At 36.8% G+C, this 21513-nt stretch overlaps 2 protein-coding genes across 2 annotated transcripts; both read right to left on the bottom strand.

The window, feature by feature from the left end:
- Nucleotides 1-271: 271 nt before the first annotated feature.
- On the bottom strand, nucleotides 272-3509 carry LOC107422603 (beta-amyrin synthase 1-like). Its single transcript, XM_048477127.2, has 11 exons — nucleotides 3383-3509; nucleotides 3118-3237; nucleotides 2787-2909; nucleotides 2527-2625; nucleotides 2378-2434; nucleotides 2211-2257; nucleotides 1956-2099; nucleotides 1258-1435; nucleotides 1029-1109; nucleotides 825-908; nucleotides 272-720 (listed from the first exon to the last, which is right to left on the bottom strand). The coding sequence occupies exons 1-11, from the start codon at nucleotides 3488-3490 to the stop codon at nucleotides 604-606; spliced, it is 1158 nt and encodes a 385-aa protein (XP_048333084.2). The 5' UTR covers nucleotides 3491-3509; the 3' UTR covers nucleotides 272-603.
- A 6616-nt stretch (nucleotides 3510-10125) lies between these two features.
- LOC132803118 (beta-amyrin synthase 1-like) lies at nucleotides 10126-17027 on the bottom strand. The gene is made up of 10 exons (XM_060815371.1): nucleotides 16531-17027; nucleotides 16125-16359; nucleotides 14220-14408; nucleotides 13849-13938; nucleotides 13537-13734; nucleotides 13356-13440; nucleotides 12608-12774; nucleotides 12319-12507; nucleotides 12188-12200; nucleotides 10126-10133 (listed from the first exon to the last, which is right to left on the bottom strand). Exons 2-10 carry the CDS (start codon nucleotides 16323-16325, stop codon nucleotides 10126-10128), a joined length of 1140 nt encoding a protein of 379 aa, XP_060671354.1. The 5' UTR covers nucleotides 16326-16359; nucleotides 16531-17027.
- Nucleotides 17028-21513: the final 4486 nt, after the last annotated feature.

Raw genomic sequence — 21513 nt, 5'->3', positions numbered from 1 at the left:
TATAATCGAGGCAAGATATTAATTTATAAAATGAAAAAGAAAAGACGACAATATTGTAAGCACTTTTTTTTTCTTTTAATGGAGAGGATCATTATTACGAAAGATGGCTAAACCATTAGATTGTATCATAGACACATACTTTATATTAATATTACTGCATGTATTAAAGAATATTATTAAGATTGTTAGTGTACAATATTGTTGCATTTTTTTTGCATCTTTTAATCTATTAATTAATGATAATACATTATTAATATATATCAAACAAAAATATACTAAATATTAATGTATTGATAACTATATACATATTTACATGAATATGTTTTTGAGGACATATAATATAAACAAAATATTAATACTACATACATATATATATAATTTAAGTCCCCTTTCCCTTGGGCAAGTGTGTCCATTTTCCCCAAACACCACTTGATAAAATATGCGAGTTGCAAGGAGCCAATGAGCCACAAATCATTATCCTGTTGGCTGGTGACAAACAGCTGGCATCCGCGGCCATCAACCAGTGCTAAGAGTATTTTTAATAAAAAGTGAAAATAAACAAACCATACAACTAAATGGAACCACAATTTGCTTGTTCTTCGTTTAATTAGAAGAAAATGCAACTAAATTCCGGTATTCAGCAAGAGCCCACAATGGAAAAATGTTCCTGTAAGCTGCATAATGCAGCGTGCAATTCTTAAAGAATGCCCCCGTAACTTCCTGCCATTATGTTATTGCACAAATCACAAATCATTACTACTCAAAATTCATATAATTTATAATTTGCTTGTTTTTGGTGCATTAGATTGTAGTTTGTAATTAACCTGCTGTGGGAAATCCCCATTTTTCAATTGGGAATTTATTAAAAGCTTTGCCGCTGCATGTAAAGGAGCTGGGTCTCTATAAGCCTATCACATTATTAAGAAAAACAGTTAATTAGAATGTTCGTGTATATATATATATATATATATATATATGTATATATAATAAATTAAAAGTAGAAATTAACAACTAATTAGTTAATATACCTGTTGACCATGGATTAAACCCATCAATGCTAATGCAGTCTGCACCAGATTCGAGTGGTCTCCTTCAAGTGGTGTGTATACCTGCACACCAGTATTCAAACACCAAAATGTTTAAATTAATGTTATAAAATTTAACAAGCTTTGACTATTACGTAAATTTTATGAAAATTTATATAACCCAAGATTGACAATTAATATTATTATTAATTGGAGAAGAGAAAAGGAAGACCTTGTTAGGGCATGAAGTGTAGCTTTCGGCCCAACCACCATCCTCTCTCTGTGTATTAAGCAAAAACTCAACACCTCTGCGCACAGCCTCGCAGTTGTAGAAGTTCTTCCCAGCAGCCTCCAACCCTGTGATTGCGAACCAAGTCCCATACAAGAAGCATACTCCCCAAGTCCCATACCTACAAATCAAAATTAAATGCTCAATTTCTTGGATGTTTTTCTAGCTTCTTTAACAGTTTTAGCACTATTCTTAATATCATATATATATATATATATATAAACTCGGGTTCATATTAAATCAACATGATAGTTTTAAAATTAAATGTTTGTTTATGTATCCTTACATCAAATTCAAAGTTAAAATTTTAAAAAATCAATAAGTAATTAAATATGGATTTATTGATATGCTAGAACTCTATTTGATAAAAATAAACACAGTTAGAAATTCGTGAATTACAAATTTGATTTTAAAATTATAGCTTTTGAAGCTATCTAAAGTATAAAAAAATAAAAAACAGTCCTTATGGCAAAATCATCATTTCAACTTAATAGAGCCTCAACGTATATAAAATAAATGGAAATTTTCTCAGTCAAGCCGCAACATGTTTGCAAAACATTGAGGAGCCCAGGACACCTTGGGCGCCCTGCCCCATGAGAAAATTACTATTATAAATATATATATATATATATATATCATACCATGAGCCATCTGGCATTTGAACTTGTTCAAGGTATCTCACGGCCTTGGTGATAAACATATCAATCTCCTTCTTCCTATGCTCGGGGAATAACTTCTTAAATAAAACCAAGGCCCGAAGTGCAGAGGAAGTGCACTCTGGGTACCTGATTTATATTATATCATCATTCTCAAATCGGTTTACAAAAAGAATTAGCAGTTAAAAACAAATTATTATACATTAGACCACAAATTAATTGTGAGAATTAATTTATTACTCGTATTCGATCACAAGGCCCTCAAGGAATTCCACAGGATTCAGCCACTGAAGAGAAGAAAATAATTTGCAGTCAATAAGAACATATATGATTTATTTAAGTAGCTTGTTAAGGGATTAAGTTTAAGATTCTCTGATTATGTTTATATGATAATGACATTACTTAACCTCCAACCATCCTGGAGCTCCTGGTGGCTCCCAACCTGATACACCACCATTTTTACCCTGATTTGAATCCATAAAACATTTTTTATCATTTACACTAGAAAATGGAACTAAGAAAATGTAATTGCAAACCTTAGTACTTTTCCATTTACCTGTAGTGGAAGTAGGACATTAACTGCATCGAAAAAACACTCCGGTTCTATTGGCTTCCCAACAAGTTCCGGCGACATGGTTTTGAACATCAAGCAACACTGAAATATGACGACAAATAATATTTGTGGTGGCAATTAAGGCAACACACACACACACACACACACACACACACACACACACACACACACACACACACACACCCACATACGCCCTTTGTTGAAACTTAAGATGTGAATAAGTGTGCAAAAAATACTTATACCTTGAGAGCTTCTGCAGTACAATCAGAAACTTGCCAACCATGATCTCTAGCAGAGAAAGTCCATGCTCCTTTAGAAGTGTGGCGAAAATGGGCTAAGTAGTCACCAGAAGGATTCACCCTCACCTTATCAAATATAGATACATTGTACAATTAATTACAATTAAGGAGAAAAATTTCACATTGGCCAGATAATCAAATTTTTGCCTCAACCATAACCTTTATTTCTTCCTGTATGTGTATTTATACTTATATGTTCTAGAAATAATAATATATATTTTACAGTAGAATCCTTATTTTTTCAATAGAAATGCTCCTTAGCTTTAGTAAAAACCTGTGACATCTTCAAAAACTCATGTGCTTTCTTCAGTATGGGTGCGATTTCGTTACTGACATTGGCAGCAAGCAGAGCTTGAATTGAAAGACTAGCGTCCCACGTCTGACTCCCAAAGCTCTGTAATATCCCAAATCCAAATCAGTATATATGTTTGCTTTTGAATGCATGTTTTTCTTACAAATAATAAAGAAATAAATAAATATTTTAAGCAGAGGATGAGAATAGCAGGTATATATATATATATATATATATCTCTACTAACTTGCAATGTCAATCCATCTTCGGCAACCCAAAAGAAATCAACAACTCTTGCAATATGCTTCTTAAAATATTCACCATTTGGATCATCCGCCCAGCAAGCAAGCATCATGTCAGGACCCGTCCAAAGTTCCCCACCGGAACCCTAGACAAGCCCTGATCCCAGGGAAACCCTACCGGACCCTTCTGTGGAAGATCCGGCAGAACCTCCCCTAAGGGATGGACTTACCACAAAATTTCCTGCACTGAAAACACACTTCTATAATTGTTCCCTTATTCCTCCCACAGTACTACGAACTGGTTCCACAAATTTCAGCACTCCAAAATAAAAATACAGTAATCCAGTGCAATACAAATACTTAAGTGTCCCATACAGTATACAGAGCTTTATGAAGTACTGAAGTACTACAAAATACAGAATACGGTAAAAGTGAAAGAAATAGTACAACTGCAGTAAAAGAAGAACAAGGTACTGCACGAACAAATACAGCGAGGAAGATCAAGTCCGCTCCGAGTGAACACCGACAACCTGGTACCTAGAGGAACGGAATTTAAGAGTGTGAGATGCTAATCATCTCAGTGAGCGACCCTACTACTCTACACTATCATACCACGGTAATAGGTATATAAATAATAATTATTTGGAAATAATCATGTCTCTCAAAACCCTTACAATTCTCTCAGTTGGAAAGGTTCCCCTTTTAAAACATTTTCACAAAACCCTTTATTCATATTTTCCGAAAACCAAGACATCAATTAAATACCAGAAGCGGTAACAATTATATTTTTAATTCTAATTCAGTTTCCAAACATTTTATTTTTAAAACACAATTCTGAAAATCATTTGATGCACCCACTATATACCAGTGGCGCCAACAGTACCCAGCGTCCCAAGGTACCGCCAGACAGGAGGTTATAGAAAGAAACCGGCATACGGTCGCGTGGCGTCCCACTGCGCCGCTGCTAACCTGGTGTCCCGGCCATGGGGGGTGGCCGCCCTCTCCGATGGCATGCACAGGACACCCTCATAATATCAACCGCGCGCTACTCACACCCACCTGCGCGCTAATCACAACCGTGTGCACACTAACCATATCACATATACCATATCACATAATCAGAACACCAGTACGTGCACGGTGCATCTAAAAATTATAAAATCCATAAATTTAAATCATAAAACAAATTTCACATTTTTCATAAGCATAGCGGGCATAATCCATCCGCTTGAACCGGGAATTTTCCCACAATTTCTTTGTAATCAATGCCATAAATTCCATGATTTTCAAATCCACCAACTCCCAAATCCATCAATTCAAATATCCACATTTTTTCCAAGCATAAATAATTTCTCGAAATATCATAATCAAATCCCATAATATTTTATGGGCATATTTCATAAAAATTGAAATCACCAACATAACCAAATATTTTCCTTGAAATATTTGAAAATCGAATCGTGCCCAATTTACCATTAAAACCACACCAATTTCAAAATCCTCAAAACCATAAAATAATTCCACATGGCATAAATTGGTGAAATACACATTTTCTTAAATCCGATAAATTCACAAATAATTCCACAATAATTCAAATAAATATTTGGCACATAGAAATTAAATTCCAAATATTTAAATCACACATTATATATTCACCAATTAAATTCCCAAAATTAATTTAAAGGTGGGTCACTCACCTTGTGCACGTATCTCAATCAAGATCCTCCGTAGGATTGACTCCGCTACTTGCACGTGCACCTAAAACATCCACAGTACCAAAACCACAAATATTAATATTTTATTCGGGTAATCCCTAAATGGGTACCCGGGGAGCGAACACCAAACGATAACTAAAATTTACGAATTATATACCGAATCGAAGCTCGAGTGATGCTAATCACAGATCCGGTCTTAATTTCCGATGATCGTACCCGACGGGGTCGGAATTTTATCGGGAAGCTTTTCGGGTTTCGGCTTTGCAATTCTCCCAAACCGTCGCGAATTGGTGGAAACGGAAGTCGGATTTGGGTTCAGGAGGTCGAACACTGCGGACTGGAGCTGGCCGGAATTTTCGGGGTACTCGCCGGAACAGTACTTTCCGGCGGGCCGCCACGTCACCGGCAACCGTCGCCGGAACAGTAATTTCCGATGGTGGCCGTTTGCTGTGAAATTTTGCAGATTTGTAGATCGTGAGGAGAGCAATCCAACGGGACCGACGGTGAGCAAAACGGAGGTCGGACGGCGGAGAAATCACAGTTTGAAGATTTTCGACCCCTCGCCGGAAAACGCTCCGATCCCGGCGCGTCGGTGGTCCGATGGCCGTGATTTTTGGTGGGTAGGCCGGACTTGAGGAGAGGATCAAGGCTGTCAGGCGCGTGTACTGTTTATCGGCCGGAATAGTGCCGATTCGCGGTGGCCGGCGGTGGAGGGGAAAAATCACCGCCAAACTTCGGACGTCCGATCCGGGCGCGTCCGGCGGCCGTTCGCCGTGAAATTTGGAGGTTTTGCCGGAAATGAGGTGGGCAATCTGGCTGGCCGGCGCGTGTACAGTAACTAGGCCGGAAAAACGTGAAAATGACCGGCGGCCGGCGGGTCCTCTCTCTCTCTTTCTCTCTCCTCTCTCTCTTTCTCTCTCTTCTCTCTCTTTCTCTCTCTTCCCCGAGAGTTTTTCAAAATTAAAACCCTGCGTGACACTGTTCATGCCACGTGGACCACTCAGAAGCTGACACGTGGCATTTCACTGTTCACGACCCAAAAACATTAAAATAATACGGTATCCGGTAAACTTCAAACGTCCATAACTTTTTAACCGGATGTCCGATTTAAGCGTGCCGCTAGTCTATGAACTCGTATCGACGAGTACTTTACAACCATACAAGAGTCAACTCACAATTACATCACAAGAAAAAGTCAACTCCCGGCACCTTTTAGACAGTTTACACTTCAACTTGTTTTGCCCATAACTTTCAAACCGTAGCTCCGTTTTCGACGTGCTACTAGTCTACGAACTCAGGGCGTCATGCACTTCGCCACGGTACCCTGGTCAACTCGAAATTCCCACCGAGTCAAAAAGTCAACTTTGACCCCTTCGGTCAACGGTCAACGGTCAACCTCGGTCAACGTGCACGGATTCCGGTGCGATTCGGGACGGGGTGTTACAGCCTTCCCCCCTTACAAAAATTTCGTCCTCGAAATTTCCGCACGTCACTGGAACAGATACGGGTACTGCTCACGCATCCGTGCTTCGGGTTCCCACGTTGCTTCCTCGACCAAGTGGTTCCGCCATAAGACCTTAACTAGAGGAATAGTCTTGTTGCGTAGCGTGCGTTCCTCGCGATCCAAAATCTGTACTGGCTGCTCCACATACGAAAGATCTTCCCTTATCTCTATATCCGGACTCTCGAGTACGTGCGAAGGGTCTGCAATATACTTCCGTAGCATCGACACATGAAACACGTTGTGTACTCGAGCTAGCTCTTCCGGTAACGCCAACCTATACGCCACCGGGCCAATCCTCTCCGTAACCTCGTAAGGCCCAATATAACGAGGACCCAACTTACCTCGTCGTCCAAAACGTACTACTCCTTTCCATGGAGATAGTTTTAGGAATACCCAATCTCCTACCTCGAATTCCAAATCCTTTCTACGCACATCGGCGTAACTCTTCTGTCTATCTTGGGCAACCTTCAATCGATCCCTAATGATCTTCACCTTGTCCAAGGTCATCCTTAAATACTCAGATCCGACCGCATTAGTTGTTGCAAGGAGCCTCTCTTCTCCTACCTCACTCCAACACAAAGGTGTCCGACACTGCCTCCCATATAAAGCTTCATACGGGGACATTCCAGTACTCGCTTGATAACTGTTATTGTAGACAAACTCTATCAGTGGCAGTTGTTCATCCCAGCTACCGCTAAATTGCATAATGCAAGACCTTAGCATGTCTTCTAATGTCTGGATTGTGCGCTCTGCTTGTCCATCAGATTGTGGGTGAAAAGCGGTGCTGTAGTTAAGTCTTGCTCCTAGTGCATCAGCCAACTTCCGCCATAGTCGTGAAGTAAAGCGCGGATCTCGATCGGAGACGATGGCTAACGGTACTCCATGAAGACTTACAATGCGTTGCACGAACAACTGGGCTAACTTCTCGGGCGAAAAACGTTCTCGTACCGGTAGGAAGTGTGCCGACTTGGTGAGACGATCAATGATTACCCAAATGCCGTCGTACCTTCTAGGTGTGGAAGGAAGCTTGAATACGAAGTCCATGTTGAGTTCTTCCCACTTCCACACGGGAATCGGTAAAGGTTGGAGTAGTCCCGAAGGCTTCTGTCTTTCTGCTTTCACTTGTTGACAAATCAAACACTTTGATACAAAGTCTGCCACTTCTTTCTTCATACCAATCCACCAATAATACTTAACAAGCGTCCGATACATCTTGGTACTCCCAGGATGCATCGCATACATCGAGCTATGCGCCTCCTCCAAAATCTCCTTCTTGAGTCCTGGGATATCCGGAACGCAAAGTCGTCCTTTATACACGAGGGCTCCATCCCTCCTTATGGAAAATTCCGGATCAAGACCTTCTTGTACCTTGCCCTTAATTGTCCTCAACTTAGGATCTTCCATTTGGGTCTCTACTATACGATCCACCAACACCGGTCGTACCTGAAAGCTAGCCATGAGAACTCCTGAAGGATGCATATGCATTAACACCCCCATCTTCTTCAACTCCACCATGAGAGGTAGTTGGATGACTTGGATGTGAGCAAGGGATCCAGTAGCCTTCCTACTCAAAGCATCTGCCACTACATTCGCCTTACCCGGGTGATAGTCAATCACACAGTCATAATCCTTTAACAACTCCATCCATCGCCTTTGCCTCATATTTAACTCCTTCTGAGTGAAAATATACTTGAGGCTCTTGTGGTCGGTATAGATTTGGCACGCGGCCCCATACAAGTAGTGCCTCCACTTCTTTAGAGCAAAGACTACCGCCGCCAATTCTAAGTCGTGCGTAGGGTAATTCTGTTCGTGCTGCTTCAATTGCCGAGATGCATACGCTACCACCCTTTGATTCTGCATTAGCACGCAACCCAACCCTTGATGGGATGCATCACAATAAACTTCAAAACCTTCATTCCCATCAGGTAAAGTTAAAACAGGTGCGGATGTCAACTTTTGCTTCAACTCCTGAAAACTCTGTTCACACCTGTCCGTCCAACTAAATTCAACATTCTTTCGGGTCAATCTATGAAGCGGCCCGGCAATCCTTGAAAACCCTTCAATAAAACGACGGTAGTAACCCGCTAATCCAAGAAAACTTCGTACCTCCCTCACAGTGGTAGGGCGCTCCCAACTCAACACTGCCTTTACCTTATCAGGGTCCACATAGATACCTTCTGCCGACACGATATGTCCGAGAAAACCCACTTGATTCAACCAGAATTCACACTTGTCGAATTTAGCATATAGCTGATGCTGCCTTAGAGTTTGGAGCACTCTCTTCAAATGCCTCACGTGCTCTTCTTGGCTCCTTGAATAGATCAGAATGTCATCGATAAATACAATGACAAAATGATCCAAGTACGGACGAAACACCCTATTCATCAAGTCCATGAAAGCTGCTGGGGCGTTGGTGAGTCCGAACGACATCACTAGGAATTCATAATGTCCGTACCTCGTCCTAAAGGCAGTCTTAGGAATGTCCGACTCTCGGATCCTTAACTGATGGTATCCCGACCTCAAGTCGATCTTGGAGAACACCTTGGCACCTTGGAGTTGGTCGAATAGATCATCTATCCTTGGCAACGGATAGCGATTAGGAATGGTGACCGTTGACCGTTGACCGAAGGGGTCAAAGTTGACTTTTTGACTCGGTGGGAATTTCGAGTTGACCAGGGTACCGTGGCGAAGTGCATGACGCCCTGAGTTCGTAGACTAGTAGCACGTCGAAAACGGAGCTACGGTTTGAAAGTTATGGGCAAAACAAGTTGAAGTGTAAACTGTCTAAAAGGTGCCGGGAGTTGACTTTTTCTTGTGATGTAATTGTGAGTTGACTCTTGTATGGTTGTAAAGTACTCGTCGATACGAGTTCATAGACTAGCGGCACGCTTAAATCGGACATCCGGTTAAAAAGTTATGGACGTTTGAAGTTTACCGGATACCGTATTATTTTAATGTTTTTGGGTCGTGAACAGTGAAATGCCACGTGTCAGCTTCTGAGTGGTCCACGTGGCATGAACAGTGTCACGCAGGGTTTTAATTTTGAAAAACTCTCGGGGAAGAGAGAGAAAGAGAGAGAAGAGAGAGAAAGAGAGAGAGGAGAGAGAAAGAGAGAGAGAGGACCCGCCGGCCGCCGGTCATTTTCACGTTTTTCCGGCCTAGTTACTGTACACGCGCCGGCCAGCCAGATTGCCCACCTCATTTCCGGCAAAACCTCCAAATTTCACGGCGAACGGCCGCCGGACGCGCCCGGATCGGACGTCCGAAGTTTGGCGGTGATTTTTCCCCTCCACCGCCGGCCACCGCGAATCGGCACTATTCCGGCCGATAAACAGTACACGCGCCTGACAGCCTTGATCCTCTCCTCAAGTCCGGCCTACCCACCAAAAATCACGGCCATCGGACCACCGACGCGCCGGGATCGGAGCGTTTTCCGGCGAGGGGTCGAAAATCTTCAAACTGTGATTTCTCCGCCGTCCGACCTCCGTTTTGCTCACCGTCGGTCCCGTTGGATTGCTCTCCTCACGATCTACAAATCTGCAAAATTTCACAGCGAACGGCCACCATCGGAAATTACTGTTCCGGCGACGGTTGCCGGTGACGTGGCGGCCCGCCGGAAAGTACTGTTCCGGCGAGTACCCCGAAAATTCCGGCCAGCTCCAGTCCGCAGTGTTCGACCTCCTGAACCCAAATCCGACTTCCGTTTCCACCAATTCGCGACGGTTTGGGAGAATTGCAAAGCCGAAACCCGAAAAGCTTCCCGATAAAATTCCGACCCCGTCGGGTACGATCATCGGAAATTAAGACCGGATCTGTGATTAGCATCACTCGAGCTTCGATTCGGTATATAATTCGTAAATTTTAGTTATCGTTTGGTGTTCGCTCCCCGGGTACCCATTTAGGGATTACCCGAATAAAATATTAATATTTGTGGTTTTGGTACTGTGGATGTTTTAGGTGCACGTGCAAGTAGCGGAGTCAATCCTACGGAGGATCTTGATTGAGATACGTGCACAAGGTGAGTGACCCACCTTTAAATTAATTTTGGGAATTTAATTGGTGAATATATAATGTGTGATTTAAATATTTGGAATTTAATTTCTATGTGCCAAATATTTATTTGAATTATTGTGGAATTATTTGTGAATTTATCGGATTTAAGAAAATGTGTATTTCACCAATTTATGCCATGTGGAATTATTTTATGGTTTTGAGGATTTTGAAATTGGTGTGGTTTTAATGGTAAATTGGGCACGATTCGATTTTCAAATATTTCAAGGAAAATATTTGGTTATGTTGGTGATTTCAATTTTTATGAAATATGCCCATAAAATATTATGGGATTTGATTATGATATTTCGAGAAATTATTTATGCTTGGAAAAAATGTGGATATTTGAATTGATGGATTTGGGAGTTGGTGGATTTGAAAATCATGGAATTTATGGCATTGATTACAAAGAAATTGTGGGAAAATTCCCGGTTCAAGCGGATGGATTATGCCCGCTATGCTTATGAAAAATGTGAAATTTGTTTTATGATTTAAATTTATGGATTTTATAATTTTTAGATGCACCGTGCACGTACTGGTGTTCTGATTATGTGATATGGTATATGTGATATGGTTAGTGTGCACACGGTTGTGATTAGCGCGCAGGTGGGTGTGAGTAGCGCGCGGTTGATATTATGAGGGTGTCCTGTGCATGCCATCGGAGAGGGCGGCCACCCCCCATGGCCGGGACACCAGGTTAGCAGCGGCGCAGTGGGACGCCACGCGACCGTATGCCGGTTTCTTTCTATAACCTCCTGTCTGGCGGTACCTTGGGACGCTGGGTACTGTTGGCGCCACTGGTATATAGTGGGTGCATCAAATGATTTTCAGAATTGTGTTTTAAAAATAAAATGTTTGGAAACTGAATTAGAATTAAAAATATAATTGTTACCGCTTCTGGTATTTAATTGATGTCTTGGTTTTCGGAAAATATGAATAAAGGGTTTTGTGAAAATGTTTTAAAAGGGGAACCTTTCCAACTGAGAGAATTGTAAGGGTTTTGAGAGACATGATTATTTCCAAATAATTATTATTTATATACCTATTACCGTGGTATGATAGTGTAGAGTAGTAGGGTCGCTCACTGAGATGATTAGCATCTCACACTCTTAAATTCCGTTCCTCTAGGTACCAGGTTGTCGGTGTTCACTCGGAGCGGACTTGATCTTCCTCGCTGTATTTGTTCGTGCAGTACCTTGTTCTTCTTTTACTGCAGTTGTACTATTTCTTTCACTTTTACCGTATTCTGTATTTTGTAGTACTTCAGTACTTCATAAAGCTCTGTATACTGTATGGGACACTTAAGTATTTGTATTGCACTGGATTACTGTATTTTTATTTTGGAGTGCTGAAATTTGTGGAACCAGTTCGTAGTACTGTGGGAGGAATAAGGGAACAATTATAGAAGTGTGTTTTCAGTGCAGGAAATTTTGTGGTAAGTAAATCCCTTAGGGGAGGTGCTGCCGGAAGGGTCCGGTAGGGTTTCCCTGGGATCAGGGCTTGTCTAGGGTTCCGGTGGGGAATTCTGGACGGGTCCTGACACATCATCAATGGCTGTCAGGTATGGATGGAGTAACAAGGAGACTTATTGAATGCATTTTGTACAAGAATATTAATTAACCTCTCTTATTGAGTTAATGTTTGTTAATTTACAAATTAAGGCCTTAATTACCTTTTCTACGCATGCAATAGTAATGTACCGACTGTTCTCATCTTCATAATGAATATGGTCTAATACTTTTTGGACAGCACTCTCTCTTATCCTTTTGAAAAGCCTGCTGTTGAGAAGAGGTTCAGCCACATAGTAGAAACTATCCCACATTAGGCGCTGTAATCTACCATGGGGATAGTAATTGTCCTCCTTCATTAACAAATGCATACATTAATCAATCAAGCACAGTCATTTTGAATATGCATATCACAGTCAAATTTTATGAATTTGTAAATAATAAAATGTTCACCTTTGCACAACAATGACGGACTTTGGCCCATTTGATTTGATTGTAAGGTTGGTTGTAGATTTCTTCTCTGAGTTGTTGGATGAGAGGTGTGATGGGCCCAACAAACCTTTTACCATACAAATACGACATGGGCATGAAAGTCAAACGAGTATAGCACATCATCTTGGCTGCATATTCATATCACTTACAAAGTTATATACAGAGTTTACAGCTATATACATATATAAATATATATATATATATATTAAAAGAACTTCTACGGTGCGGACGGTCCGCATGTGGATGCACCTAAAGTCGATGCTTTTTGGATGAAAACGTTGACTTTGCTGTACACTGTACACATCAAAGCCGTCACTTTCATATAAAAAACGTCGGTTTTGAATGCGATCCGCATGCAGACAGTTCGCATCGTAGAATTCCCCTATAAATTAATATTAAAAGGTTAAGGATATACTTACCTCACCGAACTGTATAAAATGGTGTCCATTGAGGATATATTCAACTTTGAAGTTGAGGATAAATGGGCTCAATTATTTCAAGCTGTTGGATTACATATATTTGATATGACAAATTTGATGTGGTATGTAATTTAACGATTTTAGATGATTAAACCCATTTAACCTCAACTTAAAAAGTTGAAAATATCCTTTATATAAGCTGCATTGTTAATATATATATATATATATATATATATATATAGAACTGGTGGACTGGTTGTGACTGAGTATATGGTGAAAAAGATGCTTACATGGATGAAAAGGGACTAGAGTTTGATAGAACCAAAACTCTGGTGGCAATGGATTGCTTCCCTCCCAATCATATGCACCCAGAATCTGCAATTAATTAATTATTTATTTGTGCAACAAATTATGTTAGTATTATTCGAATTGAGATGAGTAAATGAATTTGAATATTCATGTTATCCATACAGCCATCCAAGTCTTTCCCCAAGATGCAGAGTACATGGCGCCACCATGATCAAGAATCCACTTTCTTGCTCTGCTACAAGCATTGTTCAGGCCGCCGTCTGGTCCTTCTCCAAGTATCCTCATGGCCAGATAGTTGAGAACCGTACACATCATCATACTTGGCCCTTCAATGTGCAATCCCCATCCACCATCTTCATTCTGCAATTTATAATTAATTGGTACTTTATTTTTTGCAAAATTAATTAACTAATTAATTAATTTTTTTGATGGATAATATTTAATTTTTTTCTAATAATTAATTAATTTAATTACCTGATGGCAGTACAGATACCACAGCATTTCCCTCCGATGATGTTCATTGAATACGGTATGAAGTGTCCCGGTAATATACATACAAAACACCTGAATTTTTATTTTTATTTTTTTTGGTTAGAAAATTAAAGAAAACATTGTACTTAATAAGATTTTGGAGTAATTTAATATATCCAGCAAGAAACAGTAGGAGGAAATTTTTTCGAGTGCTTTTTGGAACACTTTTTCCCTTCTCTCACAAATCAGGCTTGTGGACCCTCAGACATGTGGTCCCACATGGGTCCTATTGGTTCATCAGAGAAGGGAGCAGTGCTTAGAAGAAAACTGAAAATTTGGTCGAAAGGGAGAGAGAGAGTTAAAAGGGTACTGACAAAGAGAGGGACGAAGAACATAACACCAGCATTCAGAGCAGGCCAATGGCCATGGGGACTTTGCAAGGCAGACCAGAAGTTGATTGCCCTTCTCATTGTTGCATCAGCAGTCTTATAACTAATTTTCTTATCGTCATCTTCAACCTTCTCTTGAGGAATGCTTTGTTTGAAGTTCTTCTTTCCTAGAAGCTGACAATTATATACCACAATTAACAGTTTCTTTGCCCAAAAGAAATATTTAAAATTAATTAATCTCAATTTACTAATTAATATATATTATATATATTATATGTACCTTAAAAATGGGCAAAATGTTGTATGTTATTGTAATGATCACCAATGAAATTTTTATGCCATATGATTATTTAAATAGTTACTATTAAAAAATTAATTTTTAATAATTTAAAATAAAAAATAATATAATTAAATATATTAATTAAAATTTATTATAAATGATTATTGTAATCAATGATAATAAATAGTAAAATTTTTAAAAATTAAAATGTATATCATATTAGAGTATAAAATTATAACAAATTAGTAATAAACAATGACAAAGTATTTATTGCAACTTTATAATTTCAAGTTTCCAATAAAGAAGACAAATCTTAAACTCTATTATTTTCAAGTTTCCAATAAAAAATAAAATGGAAATACTACAATTACTTAATAATTTATGGAAATATTTAAAACTTCGTTAGTACATTTAATATTAAAAAATTAAAAAATGGAAAAAAAAAAAAAAAGTTAAATAAAAGCTGCCCTTTTGATGCTTAGGCTCGTGTCTTTTCACACATTGGACGGTCAAAATAAAGTTGACTGTCTTTTTCCGTGCCTTGCCACTATATGATGTGTTTTTCTCATGTCTCACGCTAAAACACGCCACAATTTTGCCTTTGCCGCGCTTCAGAATAGCGGTTTTTCTGTTATATTGTGCTTTTTTTTTCTGTTATATTGTGCTTTGCCACTAGGAATATGTAATTCTTATAATTTTCGAATATATTAAGGCCCAAATAATAAAATAAAAATGGAAAAAATGGTTATTTTATTTTATTGTTAACTTGAACATGTGGACAATCGATAGTGTTACACCAAAATACGTATATATAATTTTTTTCGGTGAGGTGTACCAAAATAATATTTATTTACTATATAATATGGCAAATAATATAGTTATATAAATTAATATTTAAAAAATTTAGATAATTTAAATATTAATAAAGTAGATATGATATTTCTAGCAAAAATTGGTGGACGACATAGAATATACAATAATTAAGGAAATAAAGTAGGTTTGTCCGTGCTGAAAAAAATCTAGGATAGTTATTTATGATTTTGTTGTCTTCTAGAAATTGTTTTCAGCAAAAAATAAAAAATAAAAATTTCTACCTTTTATTAATATATGTATATGTATATGTATATGTATATAAATAATTCCACACCACACAAAAAAAAAAAGAAAAAAAAAAGAAAAAAAGAAGAAGAAGAGGATAATAATAATAGTAACCAATGTATGGATGCAAAAACCAAAGCCCTGGTCTTACATATATACCAATATCACATATACTCGATCGACTAGATTTGGCTTGAAAATCACATAAACCTTACCAAATCACCAACAAAAACTATCGGTTCGGATGATTTGGTTTAGTTTATGCATATTCTTAATTGATATGAAGTTTCTATGTTTTTTTCAAATTACTTTATTTAAAAAATTACTGATAATTAGCCCCATCGTATATAGTGGGCTTGCATCCTCACGTTAAGGTAAGCATTTCCTTCTGTTTATTACTGATAATATCATGTTCTATTAATGGTAATAAGAAGGGAAAATACACCATAAGTTGAATATGAAGTCCATACTACCACAAAATTAGATATGAATATAATAATTCGTCATTATACCTGGAAGCGCCAGAGGAGGTCGCTACAGGCCTTGAGGTTGAATCGGTTTTGGTAGAAATGTTGACGAGCCTTTTCAACCTCATCTCTCTCTTCTGGGCTTCCTGCATCTGCATCATACTCCCATATCTGCCTTCCAAGGAAATTGTTTGTGCTAAACAAGTATGGATCCTCTTCTCCCCCTCCAAACTTAATTTTCCACATTTTCTGGTGATGTCTATATCAACAGAGAGGCTTCCTGCATACAATCATGTATACAATACATACATTTTTGTCAAAAAAAATTTGTGATGAATCCTGCATACATATATATATATAAATATACATATATATATATATATATATATATAACAAATGAAAGAAATGAAGGGCAATACACACACACACACACACACACACACACACATACATAGATGAAAGATTAATTCGATCTGAGGAGTATCAGTATAGCTATAGTTAAATATCAGCTCCAAAAGTGATTGAAAAAGGATCTCATTCTCATATGCACAGCTAGCGAATGAAAAAAAGCGAAAATGTATCTGAATTTTTATGTTTTTACGATCCTACTTCTTCAACCATCTCCTACGCACTTAGAAATGGTTCTCATATATATAAATATAAGGATATTCTACCATCTGGATGTCTGGATTATTAAATTTACGAACTTCTAGTGAGTGACTTCTAGTAACACTCAATTTGATAATCCGCTAACACACACTTTCCAACATTTATAGCTGACATGTGTCCTCCAATTTTTCTCAAAACCGAAGCACAATTTAAACAAAAATTTGATCTTCTTTTCTAAATTTATTACAATATTACCGTTCTATTATTTAAATACAAACTCTTAATTTAGATATGGTTGTTTTCTTTCTTACTTTTTCTTTTCTTTTCTTTTTCTTTTTTTTTCTTTTTTTTGGGGAAGAATCTAGCTTCCTATCTATAACATATCCAAAACAATAACAAAATTTATATTTTTTCATATATAGGTAATTAGCATTAATTTTTTTTGTATGAAACATAAATAACTAAAATAAAGTAAATATTTTTAATAAAATTAAGAAACACCTTAATTTTGACATGTGTTTACTTAATCGTATTGCATCATAGTTAAAAACACATGTGAAATAAAAATTTATTAAAAATATTTACTTTATTTAAATATCTATTTTTAAAAAAAAATAAGATTAATTAGTTGTGTATTAATAAATATTTATTTATTATTATTTTGGATATATGTTGTGCTATTCTTCAAAACATATAAAATAAAAAATATATATTAAAAAAATTAGGAAAAGAAACATATATAAAATAAGAATTTTGTATTAAAATTGAAGGAATGGTAATAATGTAATAGACACAAAAAAGTGAAATTGTTGTTTCAAGGAGTGCATTGGTTTTGGAAAAAGTTGTAAGACACATGTCAATTGTAGAAACAAGCAGTGTGCTAGCGTGCGTGTAAGTGAGTGTTGCTGGCAGAGCCATTGATCTAATCCAACGGTATCCAATATTTAACACGTTGATGGTTCGTAAATTTGACAATTTAGACATCGGGATAGTAGAATGTCCTCTATATCTATATATTTATTTTATGTCCTAGCTAAGCGTCAATTACAAAAGTTAGCTTCGTAAAAAATAAAAATGAAAACCTCAAAATTTTCACTTAGCTGGAAACCATAACCATTAAATTCTATTGCAGACCTATATTATTGGGGACCAAGGAAATTTATGGAAATCTACCATAAAATGGCGTACCAAATTAAAATGAAGTTATTAATGTTGTCATGTTGATGAAATTATATATATCTTTAAACAAATAATACAATTTTTTTTTTTTTTATCATTAGAACAATTTATAATTTAAAAAAGAAAAAAGTATATCTCTGATTCATTCATGAACATTGTCGTATGGTGTGGATATAATGAGCATAATAGATTAGCTAATTTCAGTTAGATAACTTTTCTTCAAAATTATACTTTCTATTATCTTATTACTTATATATATATATATATATATAGACAAATTCAATATTTATAATTTTATAAAAAATTTACAAATCTAACGAAATGTATTAAACGAACAACAATGTAACACGATCTTGGTACATGTGTAATTGGATCTATATCAATGAAAAATCGATTTAGCTGTGATACACGAAAGGAATATATATATATATATATGTGTGTGTGTGTGTGTGTGTGTGTGTGTGTGTGTGTGGTGATATAACTACAAAATAAACAAAGAGAATGATAAAATAATTTTCTCTACATATTCACAATAGCTAATTTTAACTCAAAAAGTAGGAAATTTATAATTTGAAAGTTTATGACTATTCCTATTCATATGCAAAAAGATGGACTGGTAAAGTATTTAATGAGACACAGAGTTTTTAAGTACCATCACTATCAGGATTTGAAACGCGGTCACATCAATCGAACTATAAGGATAAAACGTGGACGGACTCCTGATTTGGAACCACAAGATTTTATTATTTAAAAAAAAAAAAATGTACTTAGCTGATGCGAAGTTGTCATAGTCAGTCCAGGCATGGGGTTGACCAAATAAAGTCGGCATGAGAAATCGTATGAGTAACCCCCATGCCAAATTTATTTACAAAATTTTGGAAAATCTAATTTGACTGTAAACTTATATTAAAGAAGTGTATATTAGGTTGCCAAATATACACTGAATTAAATTATTTATAAAAATATTGATTTATCTGGTATCAAGTTAAGTTAGGAATCTTTTGAGAGACTTTTTTTTTTTTTTTTTTTTTTTACTGTGGTTCCCCTTTAATTTATTGTTCTAAAATACTATATTAGATGTTTGTAACTATGTTTTTTGGGAATATTTCATTTATAGGTTTGGAATAAATAAATATTTTTTGGGAATATTTTATTTATAGGTTTGGAATAAATTTAAAAAAAAAAATCCCCTATGTTTTTAATAAGTCATCGAACCCTTCCTGTAGCAAATTAAATGACTTTTAAAAGCATTTTTCTTCTTTTTGCAAAAATTAATTTTGAAGACTTGAAAGTTTTTTTAACATATATTTTTAATTAAATTTAGTTAGAGTATGTGATAGAGTTAAAGTCATTCTTGGACTAAACACTTTAAACCCAATATTGCTCCCTGAAATAACTTTGCTTTCCAGAACATGATTGTCAAATCTTGTAATGACCAATCTAGTCCCACTACATAACCCCGAAAAATGATCAACATTTCTTAATAGCATAACGGGGATACTGACCTTCAATTTCAACTGATGATAAGGCAACCCAGAACATTATTATATTCTTGAGAAAAATTTTAAACTTTAAACAAAGTAATCGATATATAATATTATATATATTATACATTATATTATATATATACATATATTATTTAGTATATTATATAGACATGCGTGATAATTGCATATATATTTTATATATTATATATAATATATACACATGCACGAAATTATATATATATATATATATTATTATTATATGTATAATATTATATTGTATACTAATAACATCGCTATATATATACACATGCACGAAATTATATATATACATATATATATATATATATATATATATATATATTTTTTTTTTCTTATATTGTATAATAATAATAATAATAATAATAATAATAATAATATCACTAACATATAATGAAAAAAAAAAAAAAAAAAAACAAAACATTACCTGCTCATCCATTAATACCATTTCAATACTACTAATTTCTGTTTTGGTATCAAAGCTTAGCACCTTCCAAAATCTTAGGACTCGAACTTTGAGCGTCCACTATGTCTTGTTAGCATTAATCTCGTTGATAAAATCGATCTGCCTAGCCATATTTGAAATTTATTTTAAAAATTTTATTGATAATAAGTATATTTGGATATTATTTTTTTCAATATATATTATAAATGTTTGTTAATAACTAAAAATTTGATATCTATATATAATACCATTCACTCATGAAAATTAAATTAAAAAATGCTTATGTATTTAATTTTTTCCATATATAGAATTTAAATTCAAATTCAAATAATTGATGTTCAAATAATTTTTTCCATCTGTAGCATTTAAAAATAATGACAAATGAATATAATTCCTTTGTGAACCTCCTTAATTAATTAATGGTTCAAATAACTAATCGGGAATTATGATGTAATACATAATAAGTATATAATAAGTTAATTTTTGGTAATATATCCAACATTATGCCATCTGTTCTTGACAATATATATAAATATATATTGAATTGCCGATTATGGACAATATACAAACATTAAATTGCCATATGTTCTTGACAATATATATATATATATATATATAAATATTTCATGTAACAACCCGTCTTGAAGTACATTGGAAATTTTTTCATGTTGACCGAGGTTGACCAGATTTGACCGCTGTTGATCGAGAGGGGTCAAAATTTGACTTTTTGTGTAACACCCCGTCCCGAACCATGTCGGAATTTTTGCACGTTGACCGTTGACCGTTGACCGAAGGGGTCAAAAGTTGACTTTTTGCTCCAGTTGGAATTTCGAGTTGACCAGGGTACCGTGGCGAAGTGCACGATGCCACGAGTTCGTAGACTGGTAGCACGTCGAAAACGGAGCTGCGGTTTGAAAGTTATGGACGAAACAAGTTGCGGTCCGAACTGTCTAGGGGGTGCCGGAGTTGACTTTTTGTTTATGGGGAATTGAGCTTTGACTTGTGTATGGTTGTGAAGTGCTCGTCGATACGAGTTCACAGACTAGCGGCACGCTCGAAACGGACATCCAGTTAAAAAGTTATGGACGTTTGAAGTTTACCGGATACCGTAATATTTTAATGTTTTTGGGTCGGTGAACAGTGAAATACCACGTGTCAGCTTCTAATTGGTCCACGTGGCATGAACAGTGTCACACAGGGGTTTTTATTTGTTAAAACTCTCGGGGAAGAGAGAGAAAGAGAGAGAGGAGAGAGAAAGAGAGAGAGAGAGGACCGCCGGCCACTGGATTTTTCCACTGTTCCGGTCGATTTACTGTGCACGCACCCGCCAGCAAGCTTCCTCTCCTCATTTCCGGCAAAACCTCCAAATTTCACGGCGAACGGCCGCCGGACGCGCCCGAATCGGACCTCCGAAGATCGGCGGCGAGTTTTACCCCTCCACCGTCGGCCACCGCGAATCGACCCTGTTCCGGCCGATATACAGTACATGCGCCAGCTAGCCTTGATCCTTTCCTCAAGTCCGGCCGACCCACCAAAAATCACGGCCATCGGACCACCGACGCGCCGGGATCGGAGCGTTTTCCGGCGAGGGGCCGGAAATCTTCAAACCGTGATTTCTCCGCCGTCCGACCTCCGTTTTGCTCACCGCCGGTCCCGTTGGGTTGCTCTCCTCAAGATC

This window comes from Ziziphus jujuba, chromosome 3, assembly GCF_031755915.1.
Source record: "Ziziphus jujuba cultivar Dongzao chromosome 3, ASM3175591v1".
In the NCBI taxonomy this organism is placed as follows: domain Eukaryota; kingdom Viridiplantae; phylum Streptophyta; class Magnoliopsida; order Rosales; family Rhamnaceae; genus Ziziphus; species Ziziphus jujuba.
The sequence above is the reverse complement of the archived record's forward strand: the minus strand, read 5'-3'. Positions and strand labels throughout refer to the sequence as shown.

Excerpts from the sequence above, each read along its gene's own strand:
- LOC107422603 (XM_048477127.2), bottom strand. The coding sequence starts at position 3,490 with ATGATGCTTGCTTGCTGGGCGGATGATCCAAATGGTGAATATTTTAAG. Across the intron at positions 2,910-3,117 it reads AGTTTTTGAAGATGTCACAG|GTGAGGGTGAATCCTTCTGG; the intron begins GTTTTTACTAAA and ends ATATTTGATAAG. Across the intron at positions 2,100-2,210 it reads GGCCTTGTGATCGAATACGA|GTACCCAGAGTGCACTTCCT; the intron begins GTAATAAATTAA and ends AATATAAATCAG.
- LOC132803118 (XM_060815371.1), bottom strand. The coding sequence starts at position 16,325 with ATGTGGAAAATTAAGTTTGGAGGGGGAGAAGAGGATCCATACTTGTTT. Across the intron at positions 13,939-14,219 it reads TGTTCTTCGTCCCTCTCTTT|GTGTTTTGTATGTATATTAC; the intron begins GTCAGTACCCTT and ends ATAAAAATTCAG. Across the intron at positions 13,735-13,848 it reads GGTATCTGTACTGCCATCAG|AATGAAGATGGTGGATGGGG; the intron begins GTAATTAAATTA and ends TATAAATTGCAG.